This window comes from Geotrypetes seraphini, chromosome 2 (genome assembly GCF_902459505.1).
Source record: "Geotrypetes seraphini chromosome 2, aGeoSer1.1, whole genome shotgun sequence".
Taxonomy (NCBI): domain Eukaryota; kingdom Metazoa; phylum Chordata; class Amphibia; order Gymnophiona; family Dermophiidae; genus Geotrypetes; species Geotrypetes seraphini.
In genome coordinates, this window is record NC_047085.1 from 86424141 (window position 1) to 86436918 (window position 12778).

The following is a 12778-nucleotide window of genomic DNA, read 5'->3' on the forward strand; positions in this document are numbered from 1 at the left end:
ATATTTTCAAATGGTTCAGATACATAGATGACGTCTTGATGTTGTGGACAGGACCTACAGAAGACCTACACACTTTTTTCGATTGGTTAAATAGTTGTGATGACCATTTAAAATTCACAATAAAGATTTCTACTCAGTCAATAGAGTTTTTGGACTTAAAGATAACACAAACTCCTAATAACTTTGAATTTGATTTATATTCCAAACCTACAGATAGAAATACGTTTTTAAATTTTAACAGCTGTCATCCATATAGTCTCAAGAAGAACTTACCGTTTTCACAACTCCTACGTATTAAAAGAAATTGCACAAAACAGACTGATTATAAGGTACATTCTAAAAAATTTCTTAGTAAATTAAAAGATAGGGGTTACCCTAAGAACATATTACATCAATCAAAGAAGAGAGCCAAATTCGTCCACAGAGAGTGGTTAATGGAAGAAAAACAAAACAAAAGCAATGACCCTGAAGAAGAGATCATGACCTGTGTGCTCAAATATTCTAACGATGGCAGCACTTTAGCTCAGATCTTGAAAAACAATTGGAAAATAGTTCAATCAAATAAAATTTTTGAAAACACTGAGTTAAGAATGGCGTTTTCTAGAGAACGCAATCTCAAGGAATTATTTTCGTCTACCAGGGATACCAATGTAGAGGTTTCTCATAGAAATCTTTTACCTAACGGTTTCCATAAATGTGGCCGTTGCAGCATTTGTGCTTTGACCATCACACAAAATTCTTTCACCAACCCGTCAGACGGAAAAACATATCCAATTAAAAAATTTTTGACCTGCTCATCTGATTTTGTGATATATATCATTCTCTGCCCGTGCAAAAAGATATATGTGGGTATGACGACCAGATGCTTTAAAACACGTATCATTGAACACAAATCCAACATAAAACACAATAAGATGACAGCTCCTCTCGTAGAACATTGCTTCATTGCAAAACACAAATTTCAGGATCTTAAATATTTTTGTATTGATAAAGAGGAAAGTAACATCAGAGGGGGAGATAGAAGAAAACGACTTGCTCAAAAAGAAATTAGGTGGATTTATAGACTACAAACCATGTCGCCTAAGGGTCTTAACAACAATATAGATTGGAGAGTATTTTATTGAATTTCCTAACTAAGATCATCACTGACACGCATATTTTCAAACAAAATTTTATACATACGGTATCTTTCACGCATGCGCATAGAGTAATTAGATAGCCTATAACAGCGCATGCGTCGGCGTCTCCGATGCTAAAGCGCCATTTTTTGTCTTGTTAACTCGAGACAACACAAGTAAGTTCATTCTTATATATTTTAAGATTTTATCATTGTAGGCACGCTCACATGTTTTATTCTCAAAAGTTTTATTCTTAAAGGTTTAAGAAATATTTAATATTCTTTTTTCATTTATGTATTTATTTTCAGAAATTTGACCCCTGAAGAAGCCCAATTCGGGTGAAACGGGTCCCGTAGGGTGTATTGGGTGCATTAAGATAAGTGCAATAGATTTATTTTCATACTTATTTTGAGTTCATTTAGCACTTTACAGCACTTTATAGCACTTCACAATATTATTTGCAATTTTGGTACTCAATGATTGATATCTGAACCCGTATATGCAATCTTAGTGAAAACTTCATTGATCTAAGAGACGGGTATCTGAGAGTACACAAATACTTTTGGTATCTTAAACCTTAAGTTCTACAAGAATGAATAAAGCATTTAGAAGCGTTTTAACCATGTTGTTTTTGTTTTAGCAGACACCTGGGATTAATATGTGACGGGTACTAACCGCTTGGCCCAGTCATGTGATATCAGAGCAGCATTGGACATTTAGCGCTCAGGGATATGGTAGAAACTTCTATCACAGCTTAGTATAAGGGGTGTAAGATAGGCAACGGTAAGGTGCCTACCACTGCCTAGCTTACAGCATCGTTATTAGAATCAGGGCCTTACTGGTAAATTCTATATTGTCTGCCTGACGTTAGGCGCCTACATTGGCATGTCTAGCCAATGTAGGCGCTTAACTTAATTGGTTAATAGGCTTGACTGTCACCAATAATTGCCACTTAATACCTCCTAGTTGTCACTGATTTGGCTTAAATGAAAGTTAGGCTCCTAACTGGAAAAACACAATCCTATTAAAAGTAGGTTACTAGTTCAAAATGCATACCTAACAGTAGGCATAGTTAGGAGGCAGATCGTGGGCATGTTTTCAGTTAAGTGCCTCTTTTTTAATTAGGCGAAGAAAACCCTGGCATAAATACGGTGCACCTAAAGTTAGAATGCCTAGCGATGTCTATCGTTGCTTAGGCATCATGAAGTGTGATTCTATATAGTGCACCTATAGAATTTATAGAATTGTGTTTAGTGCTGCACTAGTTGAGAACCAATTTTTTAGGTGACCTATATAGAAATGGGCCCTTAGCTCCTCAATGGCGGCTTCTTCTTGCTTGACTAGGCTTTGGTCTTGATTGAACTGTGGGGGTCCTACAGTGACAACAGCATAGTCAGGAACATGATATCCCTCAGCCAATCCATTGTCTCCAAAAAAGCTACCTCCCTAATTTTAAAAACTCAATGAGAGAAAACTCTAACTATACTCAAGGCTTTAGTTTCACTTTTTTTCCTCTTCAGCTGGGACTTAAATCATTAAACTTTTGGGCCTACTAACTGCTTAAAGAAACAGTTAATTAAATTCCCTATCTACTAAGAATCTTCAGCTATAATATCCAACTACAGACCAGTAGCATCCATTCCGTTTATTTTAAAAATTATGGAGGGATTGGTACACACCCAACTGATGGATTATCTGGATCAGTTCTCTCTCCTACATGAAACTCAATCCGGTTTTAGACCGTTATTCAGTACTGAGACAGTAATTGCGGCTATTTTAGACAATCTGCGCCTACTGTTTAGTAAGGGCCTTAATGCCCTGGTTATGCAATTTGATATGAGTTCTGCCTTTGATCTAGTAGACCACGGGAAACTGCTGCAATGCCTAGATGCCATTGGTATCAGGGACGAGGTGCTGAATTGGTTCCGTGGCTTCCTTATGTCCCGTACTTATCAAGTACGTTTTAATTATGAACTTTCAGATACCTGGAGCAATCCATCTGGTGTGCCACAAGGGTCTCCGCTATCTCCATTGCTCTTCAACGTTTATATGTCCTCACTAGGCACACAGCTAACCCAGTTAGGGATAAAACTATTTAATTATGCAGATGATTTTACGATCATCATCCCATTCGTTAATTCTATCTCTGAAACTATTCCTAAAGCTTCAGAAGCCATAAACGTGATGGAACACTGGATGACAACCTTTAGGCTCAAACTTAATTCAGAAAAGACAACTTTCTTCATTGCTTCACCACATCCGCTTGACACCAAATCACCACTATGTATCAATAATCTTAATTACTCTATCCAACCTACCATAAAGATACTAGGTGTAACTTTGGATCAGTGCCTAACCATGAGAGACCAGGTGGACTCCTTGATCAGAAAGGGATTTTTCACTCTCTGGAAACTCAGATCCATTAAAGCTTATTTCGATGCAGCAGCATTCAGAACCCTAGTCCAATCCCTCGTACTGAGTCTACTTGACTACTGTAACATCGCCTATTTAGCAATTTCCCAAAAGAACATGCAGCGTTTACAATTGATGCAAAATGCAGCGGTCAAACTGATCTTTGGGCTGAGGAAGTTTGACCACGTGACACCCTACTACCGGCAGCTGCATTGGCTGCCAATGGAGGCGCACGTAAAGTTTAAATTTGCCTGCTTCTGCTTCAAAGCACTATACGGACTTGCCCCTAAATATATAACTGACCTTTTCATCTTCTCAGCCAACAGACAAAAGAGAAGCTCACATTCCAACTTCGTTTCCCCCCCAGTGAGAGGTTGTAAACTGAAAAAAACACCATGAACATCTTCTCTCGCACCAAGCAGCATCATGGGGTAAAGACCTAGAACAATTGCTTTCGCCCACTACTTATGAGGAATTTAGGAAACGTCTGAAGACACACCTGTTCCTAAAGTATCTAAACAACTGATCCTCTCTTCTCTCTCCCCTCTATAGCGATTAACTTGTTCTATTGATCACTCTCTCCTCAAAAATGGATTTCCTGTCCTATTAACCCTCTTTCTTCCTCCCCTCTTAAAGTCAATCAATTTGTACCTTTGCTTAATCTTTGTAAACCGCATAGAACTTCATGGTATTGCGGTATATAAGCTGTTATTATTATTATTCTGAGTACTGACCCTACTCTAAAGAGCTGTACAGGTGGAGCAGGCACAACGAACAAAGTTCAGCAGACATACAGATCTCTCTAACTTTGCTAACTGGAACCAAATTTTCAGTTATAATGTTGTCATATTCACTTCAGCTGCCAATACTTTTAAGCCTCAGCTTTTTCTCATATAAAAAGGCTTGGGGACACATAAAATTCAGAGCTCAGTCAGCTCAAATCAGCCATCTTAGTTCAAGGTTTCAGGAAAAACTTCCCTCTCAGCACACACCAATGTAATTGAGAGCTCTCAGAGGACACTGTCTTTTAACGTTATGTTACCCTTATGCAGGTTTCACAAGCAGTCATCCACTCATACAGCAGTGTTATAGTTTTAAAAAAGGAAAAACATTTTTTCTTCAAAATCACTTTTAAATCTATGCAGCTTGCCACTTCCAGACAACAGATATATACTTGCTACCATTTAAGTACTATTTTAAGTAGGGTTACCAGACGTCCGGGAAAACCCGGATACGTCCTCTTTTTAAAATATTCGTCTGGCAATTTGTCTGGGTTTCGGAAAGCCCCGATGAGCTCTGGCCACATCTGGAGGGCCTCTGAGCATGCGCGGATGACGTCACACACTTCCGTGCATGCTTCAGGCCCTCCAGACGCGACCGAAGCTCATCAGGGGAAGAGAGGAGGCTTTGTGGGGGCGGGGCAGAGGGCAGAATGGGGCAGGCCTAGAGGCAAAACAGGACAGGTTAGAAGAGGAAATGGGCAGGGCTGGGCAGAAAAGGGTGGGGCCAGATGTGGAACAGGGTGGGGCCATGTTTCTGGGGTTTTGCGGCCTAAAATATGGTAACCCTAATTTTAAGGTCACTTCTCTGTCCCTTCAGAGAGCTACACTTCAACACATCCATACTCTACGAGGACTGCAGCTCTTCTGGCATACTGCCAGTGAAGTCCTCTTTGGCAATAGAGCCTTGGCTGCAGCCAGATAGTCCTCTGCAGCCAATCAGATAAATCTTCAGTTTTTTTCTAAACATGGAACACATTATAATCTCCATTTAATACACCAAAAGACCAGGTTTAATGTAAAACTCATACAATTTTTACCATAAAAATTTTAATACAATTCAATAAAACCTATGTCCAACTCCAGATCCAATCCATTCCATCCACTCTATATTTTTCATATTTTTAAAGTTAGTGTATATTACACATTTTTATTATCTAAAAATGGTTTAAATTTCACCAAATATTCTTGACATCTCACTTAATAAAACAACAACAAAACATGGTCCTTCATTGACGGGAGCTCAAAATGACCACTTTGAAAACCCCAAATTTAACCATCAAAGTTATTCTTCCCCAACTACCGTGACCCACCCCTGAGGGACCCCCTACAGAACTCGACCATCAAAAATAAAATATTTAACACAACCCCCAGAATTAGGGTTACCAGATTTTATATTTATAAAATCCAGACCCATGCTTCTGCCTGCAGATCCGTCCAGTTCCACCCAGCCCTGCCTCGTTCCGCCCACATCATGCCCCATTACACCCCAGCTTCACCCCCAAACCATCCCCCCTCAGTGCTCAGAGCCGCGCCGGGAGGGCATCTGCGCATGCGGTGTGACACGATGACATCACACACATGCACACATGCGTGTGACATCACTGCATTGCATCTGCACATGTGCAGATGCCCTCCCAACAACGGACGGAGCTAGGGGGAAGAGGAGATATAGGTTTGGGCAGAAGGATAAGTAGTTCAGTCTTGGCCATGTTTAGTTTTAAGTGATTGCAGGACATCCAGGCAGAAACAAAAAACAATGTGGAGAAATGATGTTCCTGAGATGGACTTTATTAATATTAAAATAATATTAAAACTTGGCAAACCACATAAAAACCTCTAGGACACATTCTGCTGAAAAGCTTTGGACCCTGGTCCCAACACAGTAAGTGTTTCAACAGAATGTCTTCTTCAGGGGTCCCTATGAAGTCCTATGGTAAAGATGCATCTTTACCATAGGACTTCATAGGGACCCTTGAAGAAGACATTCTGTCGAAACACGGACCATGTTGGGTCCAGGGTCCAAAGCTTTTCAGCGGACTGCGTCCTAGAAGTTTTTATGTGGTTTGCCAAGTTTTAATATTATTTTAATATTAATAAAGTTCATCTCAAGAACATCATTTCTTCACATTGTTTTTTGTTTCTTCTTGGATTTGTCTGTGGAGATCATTGGGTCTATTCTCTTGTTTTCGTCAGGACATCCAGGCAGCAATGTTGGGCAAGCAAGCTGAGACTCAGGCTTGGATTCCTTGGATCTGGGAGTCATCAGAATAGAGGTGATATTGAAAACCATGGAAGGAGATCAGAGCACCAAGGGAATGAGTATAGATGGAGAAGAGAAGAGGTCCCAGGACAGAGCTGTGGCGAACTCCAATCGATAGTGGGAGAGCAGTGAAGGAGGATCCATCACTGCATACACTAAAGTTTGTGACAGAAAGCAGGAAGTGCATAGAAATGTCTGCGTCCTTGAGGATACCCCCAATGAAAAGTTTTTAAAAGGTTTGATATGTTGGATAGGTGTCATTGTCACTTGCTAGTAAGCAGTGTCATTGCCTCACATTTTGTGGCTCTCCTTCAGCTCATTTGGATTCAAAGTGGCCCCCACTTAAATATTAGTGAAGACCACTGCTCTATAGCATCTTCATTAATAGCTAACCTGGCAGAATACTTTTTTCAGTGACTTTATATTATCATAAAATTAAAATAATGCTCCTTATTTAGAGCAATGTATCTTAATGTAGAGACCCCTAGGATGCCACCAAGAGATGTATTTGTATTTTGTAATAAAGAACTGTCTAGGAATAGGAGAGTTAGAAGTGAAGTAATACAGGAGTAACCATTCCCCAAAGGAAAGGGTAATAATATAAATATGGGATTCAGTGAGTCCTTTAATGAGTTGGAGCTGTGGGAGGCAGTCAGGAGGGACACCACAAGAAGGAAGGAATCCAAAGAGAGAGATTCTTGATGGAAAGTATGTGTTTGGAGTCAAGAGGAGACTCCAAGGTGCTAAATTGCAAGAGAAAGAAGTTCTTTACTCTATTTTGATTTGTAAACCGCTTGGATCTGTTGTAAGAACAAGCAGTATAACAAGTTTTAATAAAACATAGAACTAATGCTGAGGTCAGAAGTAACAGACAATTTCTATCTTTGGGGGGGGGGGGGGAGGAAATCCTAGAATTAGACAAGAAAAGAATTCAGTGGGTACCCTAATCTACAATGATATCATAGCCAATCTAACCCCATAAAAAGTATTACATCAGCATTTAAACAGTTTCTACTACGGGATGATACATAAGCTGTGCACGTGCTTTTACTCTGATTGTACTTGGGTGATAAAACCTTTTTATTATTAGGAGAAAGTTTCATAAACGTCAACCCCCTATTTACTAACTCTTTAACGCAAAAATGTATTATCATGCATTATCTATTGCAAAGAAATTTTCATAATATAAGCTTAGTATGTGATAATGCTGTTATCATACACTAACCCCTCCCCCCCTTTTACGAAGCCTTATTAGGCTTTTCTATCGCCGGCTGCGGTGGTATTAGCTCTGATGCTCATAGAAATTCTATGAGCGTCAGAGCTAATACCACCACGGACGATGATAAAAAAAAGCCTAACGCGGCTTTGTAAAAAGAGCCCTAAGCATTGATTAATAGAGACACAAGTATGCAGTTCTCTTCAGGAATGGAATAAATGTCACAAATAGAAATGGATACTTCAGAATAATTTAATTTCTTCTAAATTCAGATTGAATAACTGAGATGCTTTTGTTAGTACTTCCTGTTTAAATGTGAACATTTTCAGTTTCCCTTTGAAATTTTCTGAAAACATCACATCTCTATTAAGCACCAAGGTAACTAATGTACACTGTGCGTCAAACAGTACAGCACTATTATGGGTGATTCTGTTCATGCCTCCAGAGAAAACAGCAGTAAAATGTACAGTAGCTCAGTAAGTGGGAGACTGCATTCTACAGTTTTGCTAAAATGGAACTGTATATCATCACAGCCCTACCTGCTTCAAACAAGCAAAACCGATAGCACAGGCCTTACTAATAAAGGCAGCCAGTGTTCACTGGGATTGCTCTATTAAGACAGTACTTTTATCCAATAGTGCAAAAGAAGTGCTGTATTTTTCACTGTAATACTTAGTTTGTCCTCTCACTGACCCATTGTAAGGGATACAAACTAAAAAGACAGGAAAAGAAATACATCTGTCATAAAGGCAAATTACAGTAATGAGAACTGAGGTATCAATGGTGGATATGGAAGATAATTTTAAATCTCTGCATACCATACAGTATATTGAAAAAATAACTCGAGTAAAGGAAGTATAGTCTGAAAGCCATGACAGAGGAAGAACAACTCAGATGATCTAGTCTGCATATTATATAACAATTTTTTCTCACATAGTACAAGTGAGGGTGCTGTGCGCTGTTCCCTCGTAGGCAGGGGTGTCAAAGTCCCTCCTCAAGGGCTGCAATCCAGTTGGGTTTTCAGGATTTTCCCAATGAATATGCATGAGATCTATTTGCATGCACTGCTTTCATTGTATCCTAATAGATATCATGCATATTCATTGGGGAAATCCTGAAAACCTGACTGGATTGCGGCCCTCGAGGAGGGACTTTGACACCCCTGCTCTAAGGTAAGCAAGAGTCCTCCACCTATAAACCTGCTAGTGGGATGTGATGTTTTACCATCACATTTTCAATAGTGAGGGAAAAGCAAACTCTGCAGGACTCCAGGGCACCTGCCAATCTCTAGCTATTGAAAACACAATGCTGAAACACCACCCCTCATTGGCAGCAGTGCCATCGGAAGACTCATGCTCAGCTTAAAAGGAACAGTGGTGCTGTGCAACTAAAGGGAGAGGGGAAGACATATTAATGTTCAAATTAGCAATTTAATCAAAAGTATCACTAAAAGTATTTATAGCAAATATTGCCTCAAAACTCCATCATATTATGACAAATTGCTAAGCATTGTTTAAGCCTGAATGATTACAATCTGCACAGAGTGGTAGATAAGGCTCTGGTCACCTTGTTGGATAGACTGGATGGACCATGCAGGTCTTTATCTGCCATCATTTACAGTGTTACTGGTTATAATGTGTGGAATGAGTAGCAAATTGTTCACATCTAACTCATAATACTGCCTACTTTGAATCTTATAGGCTTAATAGAAAGAGTTTGCATGGTCCCTTCAACTTCATCCACATCTCACAGTAAAACAGCAAGTGATAGCCATCAGAAAAAAAAAGAACAGGCAACAAATACATTCAGAGATTTTTCAACTAAAATACTTCTACTTTGGGGCTGAAAGTTTTATAAAGTATAATTTTAATGCACAACAAAGCTGCATCAAGTAGGGGTATTCCCACTATTGTTTATTGCAGGTTGAGTATTAAAATTCAGGTTAACATGCAATACCTGTCCCCAATTAATGTGGAAACACTTAGCATCTCCTATTTAGGAGGCAGCAAGTGATCCCATGTTAACTCTGCATTAGACAGTTAGGATCAGATTCTTTAAATGACGCCCTCATCGTGGATGGCTAGCAATGACTAACTTTCGGATCTGTGCACAACTTTTTTTTTAATTGGCTTGGTAGTTGACCATGCAGGTTTTCAGCCAATCAAAATAAAAAAAATTTAAATTAGCAATTAAGAGATTGGCACCAAACTCTTAGGATGCCTAGCGTTGCCTAAGTTCAAGCACCCTCTGATGCCTAATGAAGCCTACCTGAAAAATATTTTTGTGGTTGACTTAGACATCTCTAAGTGTCCAAGATAGGTGCCAGTAAATTAAACCCAGTAAAATGTGACCTAATATACAGGCACCTACTTCTAGAACACCTAAGCACACCGAGGTACTGCTAAGCTGGATTCTATAAACAGCGCTTAGCAGTTGATTGACAACTACGTAGAGCGACACCTACAAAGTAGGCACGCTTAGGTGCCGTTTATAGAATTTGGCCCTCAGTGCATTGTAAGTGTAAGGCCCAAGTTGGCTAACACTTCTATGCTTACTCTTCACCTATGTCACATTCCCACATTCCATGACAGAAAATGTTTGATAAATTCAGTAATGCACGGTTTAATGCACAGAAACAGGCAAACTTACACAAAAATACTTAACACGCATACCCTGTTTTCATTGATTGCATGCTTAACACCCTTTAGTAGAAAGAACCCTAAATTGTTCCAGAGCATAGGTACCAATATTTATAACTGCACCCCTAATACACATAGCACATCACAAAGGGCCATTCTCTTAGGCAGATTCCTAGGGGGCAATCCCTCTTTCTCCCTCCTATAGGACTCACAGGTTTGTTTTTGGTTTTTTTTGAAGAGCTGCTAGCACTTACCAAGTGGTTGTCCAGCAATGATCCTGGAATTTTCTCCTGTCACAGCAGCTCTTGCATGCCTTTCACTCATATATTGCACAAATGCATAACCTTTGTGCACCGAGCAGCCAACCACTTTCCCGTACTTAGCAAAGATTGCCTCAATGTCAGCTTTCTTAACAATGGCTGTGTTCAGGTTACCAATGAAGACTCTGGAGTTGATAGACTTGAGGTCATTCTTATTAGTGACATTGCTGGTCTGTGCTTTGCCCATCATTGTTGTCTCACTCTTCTTACCTATGAATGCATAGGAAAAAATAAAGTCATTCTGGTGATTGAATTTCAATGCCCAAATAAAGCACAGTTATTCACCTGCAGCAAGTGTTCTCCGAGGACAGCAGGCATATATTCTCACATGCGTATGACACCATCCAAGGAACCCAGCAAGGACAGTCAAAAAGTATATTGCCACTTTAAAGCCATCCCATACTATGTGTGCACTGGTGCCTTCCCACCCAAAGTCAGTTCATGAGACAATCAGTTCATAACAAAGCTAAGAAGCCAACTAGAGAAGAATACATACCTGCTGTCCTGAGAGAACATTTGCTATAAGTGAGTCACTGTATTTTCTTTGAGGGCAAACAGGCATTATATTCTCATATGTGGGACTCCCAAGCTGCCAGGGTCATGCCTCTGGGAAGAGGACTATTGACAACTACCATGAGCCTGGCAAAACCAAAAAGGTTGGAGGAAAGTTGGCATCTACGTAGAGAATAAATTTTGTAGAACTGCTTGGCCAAACTGACTATCCCATCTGGAATGATTCTCCAAACAGTAGTGGGATGTGAAAGTGTGAATTGAGGACCAGTTGGCTGCTTTACAGATATTACAGATATTCTCAATGCGAGTGGAATAAAGATGAGCTACTGAAGTCCCCATTCTTTGAAATTTATGTGCAGTGACACGGCCTTCAAGCACAGCACAGCCTGAGCTAAGCACACAGAAATAAAGTCTACTAGCCAAGTAGAAATGGTTCTCTTAGTTACAGAATTGAATGATAGGAACAGCAGTCCAATGTGTGGAGTGCTGCTTCACCAGAGTGAGAATATGGTTTTGGAAAGAAGACAGAGAGAACTATAGACTGATTTAGATGAAATTCTGAGATGACATTTAGGAGGAACTTTGGATATATGCAGAACCACCTTGCTATGGTAGAATGTTGTATAAGGTGGATCTGATACAAATGCTTTAAGTTCACTGATCTGGCATACACAAATTAGAGATATGAGGAAGACAACTTTCCAAGTGAGATGTTTGAGAGATGAACTTGAGAGTGATAAAATGGAGGCTTCAGCAGATTGGAAAGTATGACACTAAGGTCCAAAGTAACAGGAGGGGGCTTGAGAGGTGTCTTGATAATGTAAAGGCCTGATATGGTAATCTGGAAACTAAAGAAAGCTTTTTGTCCAGCGGTGTATGTTAAGCACTGAAAGCACTGAGATGAACTCCAACTGAAGTAGTTTTGAGACCAGAGTTGGAAAGGTGTAGAAGATAATCTAGAACCGATGGGAGAGGACAATTGATCAGATCTAGTGAGTAAAGATTACACCAGACTGTGAACCAGTCCACTTGAAATGATAGCAGTGCTGTGTGGAAAGCTTTCTAGAAGCTTCAATGATAGCTGACACTGGTGCAGATAGTGTGAAAGCATCTACTTTGTGGGAGAGAGATACTATGCTGTGAGTGCTAATGAACTTAGACTGGGATGAAGGAGAGAACCCTAGTTCTGTGTCAACAATGTTGGAAAGATTTGAAGTGTAATGGGTTCCTTTATAATGAGTTGTAGGAGAAGAGGGAACCATGGTTGAAATAGCTACCAAGATGTTATGAGAATCATGATGGCCTATTCTTGGCGAAGTTTGAGCAGAGTCTTCCCAACTAGAGGAATTGGAGGGAAAGCATAATGAAATTTGCCCCGCTAGTTGAGGAAGAAGGTATCTGATTCCAGACGGTTGGACGTGTAGATTCCAGAATAGAAGAGTGGAAGTTTGTGGTTATGAGAGGAAGCAAAGAAGTCTACTGTATATCTAGGGACCCCCAATCCAAGAATATCTGTCA

General features: G+C 39.9%; 1 protein-coding gene across 1 annotated transcript in view; it reads right to left on the bottom strand.

The window, feature by feature from the left end:
- The window catches only part of RALYL (RALY RNA binding protein like), a 796461-nt gene that overhangs the window by 384621 nt on the left and 399062 nt on the right, over positions 1-12778 (bottom strand). The window contains exon 5 of the mRNA XM_033929436.1: positions 10682-10957. Coding sequence (XP_033785327.1) covers positions 10682-10937 — 256 coding nt within the window. The 5' untranslated portion in view covers positions 10938-10957. The remainder of the gene's footprint in view (positions 1-10681; positions 10958-12778) is intronic.